The sequence below is a fragment of the Bacillus rossius genome (genome assembly GCF_032445375.1).
Source record: "Bacillus rossius redtenbacheri isolate Brsri chromosome 4 unlocalized genomic scaffold, Brsri_v3 Brsri_v3_scf4_2, whole genome shotgun sequence".
In the NCBI taxonomy this organism is placed as follows: Eukaryota; Metazoa; Arthropoda; class Insecta; order Phasmatodea; family Bacillidae; genus Bacillus; species Bacillus rossius.
In genome coordinates, this window is record NW_026962011.1 from 24,201,709 (window position 1) to 24,215,742 (window position 14,034).

The window sequence follows — 14,034 nt, forward strand, 5'->3', positions numbered from 1 at the left end:
TCCAAGGTCCATCTACGAGCTGCCAGCGATGTGCTATATTCTTTTTCTACCGTACAGCATATTCTCACAGCACTGTGTCAGTTTGCGTCTGGAGTAACTGTTTGGTTTTGTAACTGTTTTGTTTGTACATACATTCAAACCTGAGGATAATTAATTTTGGTGAAAGTGATCACTGAAAAATTTTCCGTGTTCATATTTAATGTGCATCCACGTATGTTTGAGCCAGAAACCGACAAGAGCAGAAACAGAGTAATCAATAATCAACCTTTACCAGCAGCAGTAAGTTGATCTCCAGCCAACCACAAGTCAGTTTGTGATGCTTTTAAATAAATAAAAAAAATTATTTCAGCCACATTATTTTAACAGTGGGACCAACATATTTTTGTATTATGTAAGTAGCAGTGCAATACAAAGCCCAACCAATATTAATCTGGAAAGTTTTTTAATATAGCATAACCTAGGTCATAAATGTGCAAGGCTGTCATTAGCTGAATACCAAGAGTATTTTATGTAGTACTTAATAGTTTTGAGATCGCCATACAAATTCAAACCTTTTTTAGAAATTTTATTATCATTAATGAAGACCCTCCAACAACACTGCTGCATTTGGAACTGAAAACAAAAAAAAACTAACAAACTCTCCCACAAGCCAAAGAAAAACTTGCTGGCAAATGTGCGTTTCAAGGCATCGTCAGAAAGGAAAATTTTTCCTATCTCTGAGTCCCCCCACATTTCTAAACTGTCCAGCATTTCTGTTCCTGTGTAAGAGGTGTCATCACACACATTGCCATCACTCAAAAATGAATACTTATGTAATATTTGAAACCCATCTCATTCTAAATACTTTTATTCCTTGAATAATCATCCTTTTTATAAGGTAAAAGTAATTTGTCATCAGTACAGTAGCTACAGGAAATCTTAAGAAGATTGTGGTACAAAGAAACTACATGGAACAAGGGCTAGGTGTTACCTTGTAATTTACTTATTATTATTATTAAATTCTTGTGGGTTACATGTATGAATAAAATGAAAATGTTGATATATATTTGCTGTTCAACAATAAATTCAACTATTGCCCACTTTCAGATATACTACGTGAAAGGTACTTTATGTTCCTACACTGTCATTGAAATCTACGATACTTTAATCTAAATGAGACAAAATTCTCATTCTTCATGAGCTTATATTACTTTTTTTTTCCTTGTGTATGATTTTTTATTTATTTTTGTAATTATTTCTTTGTTCATTTTTAGGCTGGGAACAGCTGTGTTATTTAATGTCACACGTAAGTTTACTCTTAAGTATATAAAGACTTTTACCAAAATGACAGTAAACAGAATAAATGTATATTGTTCAGTACAAAGATTAGTTTTAGTGTATAGTATGAAAGTTTAAACTAATGAAAATTATAGGCAGTTTCATTTACAAATAAGAAATTTTTCATAAAATTTTAATTTGCTGTGTCCATTGAACAGATAAGCTGGCAGCCCTGTGGCCATTCTTGGGTATTTGTGCTGAGGTTTTCGTGCTGTGCGCCATCATCCTGATCTACGAGAAGAAGCGGAACAAGACGGAGCTTGAAGAGAGCGACACCGACCAGAGCCCTGAACAGTAAGTCTGCCGAGTCGAGTGGCCTTGTAGTGCACGTAAAGTGTCAGCCTATCAGATAAAAATTGGAATATAAAAAATTGTGCGTGGCTTTTTTCAATAAAAATAATGTTAGTGTTTAGAGGAACATGCACACACACACTCACATCCTCACTCACACTTTTTCACTTGCACACACTCTCACTCAACACACTCGTACTTTTGTTTTCACACTTGCTCTCTGTTTCTGTGTACATGTGCGTGCATTACCAATTTTAAACTGGCATAAAATTGGTTATATAATTGCTGAAGATACAGTAATTGAATTTTTGGGTAGGATATGCATTCAAATTAAATTAGACTAGCAATTTTCATCTTGATTGATTTTTTTTTTCCATTTGATTTGTTACAGTAACATGTAGGCTGAATACATGCAGTTAATTTCACTTAGAACTGTAATCTAGTTCTAAGATCATTATGATGTATTTCATGTTTTCATTATTTTAATCATTGGACGTAGTAATTTTTACTTAACTGGTACATTTATTTTACACTTTCTTTGTATAGAGAAATATGTTAATCATGTGTCACAAGTTCCTTTTTGTGTGTATTTCAGGAAGAACACCCCGGACCACGGAAAGGATTCTGTTAGACAGAGAAAGTGAACCACAAAAGTTGTTACAAGAATTTAAATTTTGCTGTTGGCTTGTTGAATTTATAACAGTATAGTTAATCATCTTCTGGTGCGCCCCTTCAGAGAAAAAAAAGTGATATTACCAATGTTGAAACTTGACCATCAATTACAGCGTTGCTATTTTGAATGTTAGCATGTTTTACAGTCATTTACAGTGACTGTGGTAGAACTGGGACTGTGGTAGGCTTGCGACTACTGGCTCTGTAGTGATATCTTTCCTTCGACTTATAACTCGTTAGCTGTAGCTCCAGCAACAAGCACATGAGCGCCAGGGGTGTTCACAAGCGGTGTGCATTCACGCCATCCGCTGGCACAGTTAGAAATGTTATTGGCTAATATTGTAAAAGTGTTTAATATTCTTTATTGTTCCTTCCACTATTTTAGTATTGTACTTAAATGAATATTCCCTTAAAATAATGTGTTAGAATCACTTTAGTGATTTGCAATGCTGGGTACAGTGTTATATCGAATAGCTTTCTATTTTTATTCAGTGTGTGAATTTTCTCCAACTTTTAAACATTAGATTTATTGTCTTCTGTATACTCCTTGATGGTCTTTCAACCATTCGTAGCCAAACTTTGACGTTTTAATAATTAAAAATGGGTTACTTGTTAACCATCAGACTTGACAATCCAATCCAAAAGTAGTCTGTTTATTTGTTTAAGTTGATTTTGTATTGTAGTTTGGAAGTTACTGTACTGCAGGAGCCGTGCACCAATTTTAATTTGATAAGTATGTATCTGTGCCTGTGAGGAACTGGTACTATGTGCATATATGCGAGGTTTTGATTTTTGCTTACCTCATATTGTAAACATATTTGATCAATTTTTTATTTAAAATGTTACTATTTTCATAAATTTACTGTATAACTTGAAAATTTTTGATATTTTATAATTAAGATGTAATATAAATACTAAGTATGTTATTTTATTGGTAAGTGTGATATATCTACTAGGTAACAGTTGAAATAATTTAGTACTTTTCTGTTACTTTCTTATTTTTAACAATGTGGTAAATAGCATTTATCACTTTTTTTATTCAGATGTTGTTGGACATAATATACTGTACTAACGGGTTGATTAAAATGTTGAAATACAAATATTTTTTTGTAGTCAAAAATCTTGTCTGACCATGCTGTTTTTGAAGAAAGCAACAGGAAGCTTTACTATTCATGTGTTTCAAATTCAGCTCTGTGCATGGTGCTACGAAAGTGTTTCTGAAACTGGAGTGCAAGGTACGTCTGTTTTTGACCACTGCTGCGTTCTGTACGTTCCCATGGTGACTTCTCCATCTCCATTTCCATCCATTCTCAAACAAGTTTGCCACCTTTGACTAACTCAGCTGTCTCTCAGGATAGTGACCACATTCCAACTGATAGCAATTAGCAGGTGTTCAGTGGAGCACACCCAATGTGTGCCCCACAGCCAGGCTACAAGCAGTTTGTGTTGATTCTTCCTGGCGTGTTGATGCAGTTTGTAATTCCTAGTTGTGTATAATTAATGCTTAGAAGTAACTTAGTTCATCTTAGTAGATTTTCTCTTGTATTTTGAGAACAGTTGGAATGACGTGTTCTCTAAATGCGTGTCTTTTGTTGAGTAAAATTCTTTTAGAGCGTTAACGTGAAATATTAACATTGTCTGCCTGTCATCCAATTTTTTTTTCTCATGTGTGTACTCATAAAAAAAATTAATCAGGAATGTTGGGCTATTGTTTGTTGGAACAATGAATTACATTTTATTTTTGTCTGCTGTTTTTCTTATAAATATATGTGCATTAACATGGTTAGTGTGGAAGAATGAGAGAACTACTAGAATTTATGTTTGTAAAGTTTGTTTTTCTTGGTGGATGATTTGGATTTAAACATCTCTTGTATCTTAAGAAACAAGATTTGAAAAGTCAGCAAATTGAATTGGAAATGATGTAGCATTTTTGATATTAACATTTGTGTTGGCAGTTTCTTGCTGACCTAAAATGATGATATGCATGTGTCTCCATTTACCTCTAGATCCTAATCATCACTAAAGGGCTGTCTGGTGCCATTTTTACACTAAATGCAGACTTTGTGGCTTCAGTAAGTCATATGATTGCTGAAGTTAGTCTTCCAGGAAAGTCACCTTACAGCATCACTGTGGTAGTCATGGGTACAGACTGTTTCTGTACCAAATTACGTAATTGTGATGGTGTGCTAGACGTCTCTGAGGAATTTCATTTTATATTGTGTGGCATCAAGCGTCTTGTGGTTCAGAGAGAAGGCAGATGTTAGCATCCTTGCGAGACCAGATTTAAAATAAATGATAGAGATTCCTTAGATACCAAAATTAAGTAGATATTTGGCAAAAAACTTTGTTAACTTGCAGTGAGGCGAGATTATATGGTGAATAAAAGTTCAGAAAAAAAATAACTGTGAACTGCAATTGAAAAGTCATAACATTACTATATACTGAAACTAAATTTACAATTTATTTTAAATTTTTGACTTTTATGTATGTATAAAATACATAAAATGTTAATAATTAAGAGTTACAGATTGTTAGTTTTATTCAATTGATAAAGAAGAAAGTTGAGATGATGTGTGTGTCAGTGAAGTTGAAGAATAAAATGTTTTTGTGTTTTCGTTTTTAAAATTGAATAGTGATTCTTTGAATATTCAGTTTCGATATCTATTTTAGTGAGTAAAAATTTATGTCAAAGCTAACAGTGCCTGAAAAATTAAGGCACCAAAAATAAATTATGTAATTAAACATTGTTTGTTCATATTGTGTAAATAGTGTGTTTATGTATTTGTAAATTGTTCTTAAAAATAAAAAATAAACATCAGCGCAATCTGAAGTTTTTTCAACTAAATGGATTAGAAAATTAAACCATAAAATCTTGCCTCTATGTCATAAAGTAACACAGTTTAAACGTAAAAATATGAGTGAATTATCTAAACAAATTATTTTGCGTACACATAATGAAGGTGGAAGCTACAACTGCAAAATGCTAATTGCTATGCAGCTGGGATATGGTGTGTGAATGTGTGACTTTTTGCAAGGTGCTGCACTCAACTTATTACTGTGCAAGAGTGGTAAGTGTAAACTCGGTAGTTTAAAAATAGATTCTAATGAATGCAGTGCGGCGTAAAGAACATAAAAACGAGTGTCAACAAGTGTTGTGTACTTTCAGGAAGGAGCGAGAATTGCTCTGTTGACTTAAGATGAAATCCATATGAAATCTGAGCTAGTGCACAATTAATCGAAAGTACTTAACACTTTCTGCCATCCATTTTTATATTCATATTAGATATTAAAACCGTGATATAGCATAAGTTATTGTATATACTGTTATAACCTGTAATAAAATGTTGAATTTGTTAAAGAAAGTTTTAAAATTTTGACTATATTCAAAATATTTGAAAAGGTTGTGGTATTTTCTTTTTCTTTTTTTTTTTTTTAGAGTGCACATCACTGAACAGAAAATGTAACACTTGGGTTGGTTTCACGAGTACTGGACAAGTCCAAAGTTTGCACCTTGCATGTAATGTTTTGTTTTCTAATCTAAGCATCATAATAAATAGCAGCAAAGACTCCTGAACTCAACCTAGCCATATTGAGTTCAAGAATAAAAATTATTTTTGAAGTTTAATGTTGTGATTTCGTAAAATTAATTAATAATTCTCATGTATTCTTTATTGCATGTGATAAACTTGGTAAACTTGAATCTAAAATTGTTTTCTCTGAGAAAAGCAGAACCTCTTGTGTACCGTGATCTTCAAAATCATTGCTTCATTATTCTCATGTAGATGCCATTGAATAGAATATTTTTTTGAGCTGGTGTAGTGCATGCAGCACTGAACATGGTGTTCATTTCGAAATTTATTTGGGCTTTGATATATAGAATGTGTTTTGTACAGTTATGTTGTGAAGATTGATCATATTTGTATAGTTAGAGGAAGATATTGTGGATAATAATTTAATGTGAATATCATTAAAGGTCAGTTCTCGGGCTGTTGTAAAGCTGTTGACCAATTTTAAAAAAAAATCAGTGCCTATAAAACTTGAAAGGTCAAGTGTGGAATATATGTACTCCAAGTAGGATTTAGATCATGGTCCTTTGGTCATGTTCTAACGATTGAGCCCTATAGAACCACTTTATCATGGTTGGATCGTGACACTACAGGTTATACATTATAATTTTATTTGAACAGCAGATGCACTGTGAATCAAGTTGAAAACCGGGACCTTTCAAAATGCTGATAAGTATAGTTAGTGTCGCTAGTACATGTGGGTCCATGGTTTAAAAACTGGTCCACATTCATTCATATTTACCTCATGTTTTGTTATTTTAAACCATAAAAAAAATTATTAATGATTATTTCAATCCAGTTTGGTTTCACTAAGTTAAATAAGAATATGTTACTCAATTCTATACAGTCAAGTTTATCACTGTGCTTTTCACATAACTAGAAATTATAGTTGGTGGTAATGTAGTTAATATGTAGTACTTCATTAAATCATGTTATTGATGAATCATGTTAACAGCATTCTCTTAGTATTTGGTTGTCTTCTGGTATACTGTGGTGCAAATGCGTAATAAGAAAGGTTATTTATATGTGAAACCAGCCCACATGAGGTGAGAAGTATGTTTTAAACTGCCACATTATAAGTGTATTACATATATGCGTTTATTTGTGAAGTGATTATAATTTTAACTAATTTACTTAAGTGAGATTAACTTTTTAAAGTAATTGCATTATTAAAATAAACGATGTGTACATATGTAAAATAATAAAATAAATCATTTTCTTATATGAAGAAAAATAAGACCACAAATCTCAAAAAACTGTGTGTATTGCAACTATAAAATTTGTAGTAAAGAAGATAAAATAAATTATGATATCAAACAGTTTAATATTTGTTCATTGTGCAAAGGCTGTCATATGTAAAGAAATAAGAGGCCTGTGTGTGCTTTTTTGGAAGTTAATGGACGTAATGCAAACTTACAGAAAACTGCAAATAAAAAAAAATTGAAGGTGTGCGGATGCAAACAGTAGCACTTGACTCGCCAGCAAGTTTGCTAGCTTCTGCCTCCTGCATGTAGCCGTTCTCTTATTTTGACCTGCACGTTGTCTTTATCACATATATGCTGCTGTTAAATATTTTATTGCTGGAACATGCCATCTCATTAATATAATTGGTTCCTGAACTTTTAAATCGTAAATAATGAGATTGTTCTGTCAAGACAACTCATCATTGTTTTTGCTCATCTGATGTTTAAGAGTACTTACATCTGCTCTTCTAAGATGTTAACCAGATCAACTGTTAATCTGAACCATACTTGTTTAAATATCACCATTTAATTATTTGTCTAATTTTAAAATAAAAAAAATTAATGGGGCCAACAAAAACCCTGCACTTACAAATATTAACAGCAACATAACTTCAGAGTTGGGCTTAGCAAACAAACCGATCCTCATCTTTTGCTGACTGACAAAAATGTTTGCAGCGACCCCTCTCTCTTTGACAGAGATTAAGACAGGCCGAACCCTCTCTTTGTGGACTGGGCAAAACAGGTTGTAGGCTGCCCTCTTCTTTGTGAGAACTTTAAAACCAAGCCGATCCCACCTTTCCGCAGACTGCAAATTAGCTAGCCGCGCCCCTCCTCCCTCTGAGCAGAGATTAAAAACCAGGCCGATCCCCCTACTTGTGGACTTGGCAAAAAAATTTCCCCGCAACTTCCTTTCCCTGGGTAAAACTAACAATCAGGCTAATCCCCTTATTTACATGATGCACACATCAGAATGGATAGTGACCAAGTACTTAAGAATTTACAGGAGGCATAACAGGTGACAATATTTACTTGACACAAGACATACAAAAACCATAGACCAAGAATATTCACAAGGATTCAGGGGCAAAGTGGGGGGGGGGGGGGTGTTAGGGGTTCAAACAACCCCCCCCCCCCCTTCCATAGCACCAAATCTTTTATTAATTTCCCCCCATACACAAATCCTGGCTACGCCATTGCAAGGATTGCCTTGAAGTCGTCATTGTTCTGAGGGGCAATGCACTGGAACCCTGCGAACAGCATAAACTAAACAATATTAATAAATGCCCACATTAAAATGTTCAGATAACCCCTGGCATACCTCTTTAAATTAATAACATTAAAAATTTATTCAGAATATAATATTGCTGAAAAGGTGAGTTGTACAAAACAGGAAAATGAAATTACAATACATATTTAGACCACCCAACAACATGAACTATTTAAGTTGAAACTTACATTTCAATAACATGGTTTGCACACTGAAGGCTATCTTCTTCACTGCTTCACGGGGAAAGATGTTTATATGGGCGCCACCAGGTGAAATGGGCACGTAGACCCCGGCCGATCCTCTCTCTCAGGGCGTGACGTGACCCATGTGGGATGAGTTACCAGCCCTATTGATTCGCCTATGTCGATCTACACCAAACCTGCCCCGCTCTAGGCGTCGGGCACGCCACACTCGTACAAAGGTTGGATTCTCATAACGTAAAATATAACTCACGACTCAGTTAAAATTTAGGTTTAGTAACATAACTCACGCCTCCCTACACGTTCTCCACTAAAACAGTAAAAGGCCTGGGCACGGATCAGCTTAGGTCAACCATGTGGCCATGCGCCATGAGTCTCCTGTGGACTGCGACAAAGAAGCTCGTAACGAGTTATATAAATATTTAATTAAACGTCCCACCGACCGAGAGCGGCCCCGAGGGCTAAAGATTGAAATTATTTAGGAATAAATTATAAAACAGAAATACTTGATCAGATGCACAAAGATTGCGGCCCCCGGGGTGCTGACGCGTCTACTCTCGATGGCTGTTGAAGGGGAACTGGCGACGCTACCCTCGCAATGGCGCACTTCCGCCGTACAAAAACCGTTACGTTAATTAATGATCTCGTACCCCGGCGAAAGTGAAGTTAATTACAAAACACATTTAATTACAAAACACATTTAATTACAAAACACAATACTCTTAATTAAAAACCATTAACACTTCTGTAATTATTTAACGTGAGACTTAAAAGAATCACAACTGAGGTCAAGTTTCGGTCCGTGCGGATTTGTCCGCGCAACGTCTGTAAAACTAGAATATATTATTAAATTAAGTAAAAGAGCACATTGGCTTGAACATAAAAACACTGGGGCTAAAAATAAAAGGTTACAATAATTAATTAGGTACATAATTAGGGGCCGTCGCACTGCTTCTACAGCGCCCTCATGAGGGAGGTCCTGGCGCGCAATTCAAAACAAACACACGTTCGCAGTGAAATGCCGGGAGGGAAAAGTGAGGAAGGGAGCGGAGCCTGTCCAGGCTCAGGGCGAAGCCCCGGCCGACATAAATTGCCCCCCCCCCCCCCCCCCCTCTTAATTAGCCTGGCGTTGCGACGCTTCCTTCCGCGCGCAGTGGCTTTGGTCACCCCTGTTCTGCAACTCTATCACGCAACAGCTGGCCTGCTTGGCGGGGTCGGAGTCCGTAGCGCGGCGCTGGCGTGGGTATTTCCATTGTGATGGCTGTCTGTTCCGTTCGCTCTGGTTCGTCTTCCGCCGTTTCTTCCACCATCATGGTAAACGTGGATTCCTCCAGGGAATAGTGAAGGGGCCATAGAGGCTCTTCCGGTGATCCGGACCTCTCCTCTTCGTCTCCTGGTTCCCATGTGAGTGGTCCAGGTTCGTCTGCGTACTTCGCCGAATCTGCGTCGAATCCGTGGAAAGGTGTATCTGCATCTGTCGAATCCTCGAACAGCCGTCTCGGTTGCACATCCAGTACCGTTTCTGGGCTCCTGGATTCTGCTGGTTCCTGCCCTCTCGCCCCTCCCCCCTGGGGTGGAGTGAAAGGGACTGGCTCACTCATCAGCGACTCTCCCTCTCCCGCCTCGTGCGCTATTCTGATGTCGCGGTGGTATCTGGCGGCTCGTCCCGAGGGCAACCGTATGGCAATGGTTGTAGGGCCCGTTCTGAGGACAGGCATGGGGCCGATCCATCTCGGCGCGAGTCCGGCACAGTAATTACGGTGTCCCGCGGAGAGTGGGTGTAGCAGCGCATAGACTAGCTGTCCTGAGTTCAAGTCTGGTGGCGGGCGCGTGGTATCTGGTGTGCGCTGTGCCTGATACACCGCCTGATTGCGCCGCGCTGCGTCACGCGTCTCAGCCAGTCGTCTCATCCTGCGCTCGGATGTTTCCGCTTCTTCGTGTCCCGTCCCTTGCTCTTGCTGCACGTGATACTCCCCTGGGAGGGTGAGATTCCGCCCTTGCAACATAGTGGCTGGTGTCTCGCCTGTCGCTGCGTTCACCCGTCGTCTGATGCAGTACAAGATGTTGGGGATGTGAGTGTCCCACTGAGAGTGGTCGTCAGAGAGACGGAGGCGTAGCTGCACCTTAATCTCCTGATTTCTTCGCTCCGTTGGATTGGCGCGGGGGTGGTACACGGGTATAGTGTGTAGTATTGTCCACCATTTCCTGCCCAGCTCTGTCCACTGACGTCCGACGAATTGTGAAGCGTTATCCGTCAGGATTACCCGGGGGTATCCCCACCTAGAGAAAAACTCAGTCTCCAAGATCCGCGCAATGGTGTCGGCACGGGCGTTCGAGAGGGGGTACGCCTCTACCCAGCGAGTGAAACAATCCGTTACGACCAGTAAGAATTTTTTCCCTCGCGGTGATCGTGGATACGGTCCCATCAAGTCGAGCGCTACTGTGTGAAAGGGCTTCGTCGGCTGTCTGGGTATTTGTTGTGCTGTCCCGTCCGTATGGCGCGTCTTGCGTCGCTGGCAGTGCCTGCATCTCCGCACGTTTTCCCGCACGAACTGGTTGACCCCTGGCCAGTAAAACAGTTCTCGGATGTCGTGTCGTGTTTGGTCTGCGCCCGGATGACCGGCTAGTCTGTTGACGTGCATCATTTCGAACACTTCTCGGCGTGTGGTGGTTGGTGCAAACGTTCGCCACGGGCCTTCCGTCCCCTTAGGTCGTGCTTGTAGCTGTCCGTCTACCGTCCGGTACCCCTCGCAGTTAGACTCCCCACAACGACGTACAAGTGCCTGTGTCGCGGCATCTGTGATCTGCACTGCTCGCACATAGGCGTCAAGGTCGTCCAACTCCGCGCCCGGCGGTAGTGTGGGTGCTGTTTCCTGGCCGATAGCGTAGACGGCCGCGTGTGACGTGGGCGTCCATGCGTGGTTAGTCGGGTGGGTGCTAGATGGCGGTAGGAGCTCCTCCCACTCCGCGTGATCGCGTGCCGTGACGGTGTCGTCCGGATTACGGGACAACTCGTCCGCCAGCTCGTTCTGTTTACCAGGCACGTGCTCAACTGTAAAGTCTAACGCATGTAACAGCATGGCCCAACGCGTCAACTTCGATCGTCGTCCCTGCATTGTGGCTAGCCACTTCAAATACTGACTGTCTGTTCGTAGCACGAACCGCTGGCCTTCTAAGTGCGGACGGTAGTGTCTAAGGGCCCAGACGACGCCCAGACACGCCCGTTCGTTAATGCTGTATCGCCGTTCTACGTCCCCGAACTTAGCGCTCGCGTACTCAATTACTCGCGGCTCGCCCTCCTCCCCGTGTTGTAGTAAGATCGCGCCTATCCCCTCCTGGCTGGCATCTGTCTGCACGATGAGAAGTTTGTGTGGGTCTAGGTGCGCCAGTAGATGGCAGTCCTGGAACCGGCATTTCAACTCGTCAAAGGCCCCTTGGGTCTCGGTGGTCCACCTGAACGGTCGCTTAGGGGACAGCTGTTCTGTCAGTGGAGCAGCAACAATGGAAAACTCCGGGATGAAGGCTCTGAGCCAGTTGGCTAGGCCGAGGAATTTCTGTAGCTGTTTACATGTGCGCGGCGGCTCTTTGTTTACAATGACGCTCAGCTGTTTCTCCGTCGGCCTGTTCCCCTCCGCGTTGACGACTAAGCCTAGAAAATCTAGCTCCATGGTTCCTAGATGTAATTTCTCCCTGTTGCACATGAGGTCGTGACTCGCTAGGCGCTCTAGAACTAACGCAAGATGGTGTGCGTGCTCCTCCCACGTCTGTGACCACACGATAATGTCGCCCAAGTAGGCTGCTGCAAATTTACCGGAGTAATTGTCTAAGACTCGCGTCATCATTCCCTGGAAAGTTGCGGGCGCGTCCTGCAAGCCGAAGGGTATAGCACAAAATTGGAACCTGTGTCCGTCTGGAGCAGTGAATGCGGTTTTCGATCTGTCTTCTGGCTTGATTGGCACCTGCCAATATCCGGCTTTAAGATCAAGGGATGAGAAAATTTTGGCGTTACCCAACCCTGCGAGAGTATCCGCTATGTTCAGTAGTGGGGGCGGGGCATTGACAGTGACTTTGTTGATGGGTTTGAAATTTAACCAAAAACGTAATTTCCCGTCCTTTTTTCCCGCTAGCACAACTTGAAAATTATAGGGGCTTTCGCTTGGCTCTATTATCCCATCTTGAAGCATGTCCTGGACCTGATATAGGATTGTTTGTCTACCTGTGTGGCTGTAGCTACCGGGCGGGATAAACATTGGCTCGTGAGGATAGGTAGGAATGGCATGCTCAGTTATGGTGGTACGTTTTAACGGATCCGCGGATGCAAACACACTGCACTGTTGATCAATGGCCTTCTGGATGGAGGCACGGAACTCCGGGGGAACTCCGTGCTGAAACTCGTCGAGACTAAACTTGTTTACATCGGGTGGTATAGGCTGCCCCAGTCTGTAGGCCGTCCGGCGTCCCTGGGTGCCAACGTGCACGCACCCGGCTCGGACGTCGATGAAGGCATGCTGCTCGGCAAGCCACGGGAGACCCAATATGACGTCGTTCCGCAGATGCTCCACCACCACGGCAGTTGTGGTTGACAGCTGGTCCTGCACGTACACGTCCAGCGTCGCGACGCCCTGGGTGTGGCAAGCGTCTCCGGAAGTAGCCAGCTGCAGTCGGCCCGGTCGGGGCTCGAACCTGGAGTGGTCGACCACTCGTGCTGTGACGCAGTTGTAGCTGGTGGCGGTGTCAACAAGCGCGTGGGCCGCGTGCCCGTTGACAACCACCGGAATCCGTAGTAGGTCTGCTTCCGCCGCGCCCACATGGCCCAGGAATGGCCCAGTTGTCATCAATCTGTGTTTTGTCTGTGGTGCGGGGAAGGGAAGTTGTCTCTGCTCGCCGCCCCCTGCCGCCTGTTTCCCGACTGTTGTTGTCCTGTTAAGCCGGGCCAATATCTGTTTCGTACCGGGCAGTCCTCGTGCCAGTGGAGCGTGCCTGACGGGCACGTGTGGCACTGAGGTGGCCGTCCGTCACCAATGGCGCATGTCCGACGCGTTGGTGGAGGGTGGCTGCTCTGGCCGTCCCCGTTGCGTCCCGTGTTGTTGTCACGATTGGGCGTGACGTAGGGCATCAACGCCCTGGCGTCCGCTGATGTAGTGGTCCTTGGGGTGGTAGGTGACGACTGGTTGGTTCTGGTCGTTCCCACGGCTCGCAGATCTATTTCCACCGCACGTGCGTGCTGTATAAATCCTTCCGCGGGCTGCCGCGTCATCGCTCGTAGGTGTGGGCGGATCTCCAGGCGCATTAGCTCGACAATGTGCCCCAACATTTCCGCAGGCTCGCCCCCAGGAAACAGCCGCTTGTACAGGCGCACCTTCTTCACCACGAACGCCTCCGCAGTTTCCGTCGGGCCCTGTGCGAGGCAGTAGAGTTCAGCTCGCACCCTCATCTCGCCTTCACGTCTGCAAACCGCGCCTCGAATCGCCTCGAAA

The 14,034-nt window shown here is 42.0% G+C and overlaps 1 protein-coding gene across 1 annotated transcript in view; it reads left to right on the forward strand.

Moving 5' to 3' along the window:
• LOC134542373 (neuroplastin) overlaps positions 1-7,165 on the forward strand; it is a 63,864-nt gene extending 56,699 nt beyond the window's left edge. The window contains exons 8-9 of the mRNA XM_063386555.1: positions 1,476-1,611; positions 2,204-7,165. Of these exons, the coding sequence (XP_063242625.1) occupies positions 1,476-1,611; positions 2,204-2,252 (185 nt within the window). The 3' untranslated portion in view covers positions 2,253-7,165. The remainder of the gene's footprint in view (positions 1-1,475; positions 1,612-2,203) is intronic.
• Positions 7,166-14,034: the final 6,869 nt, after the last annotated feature.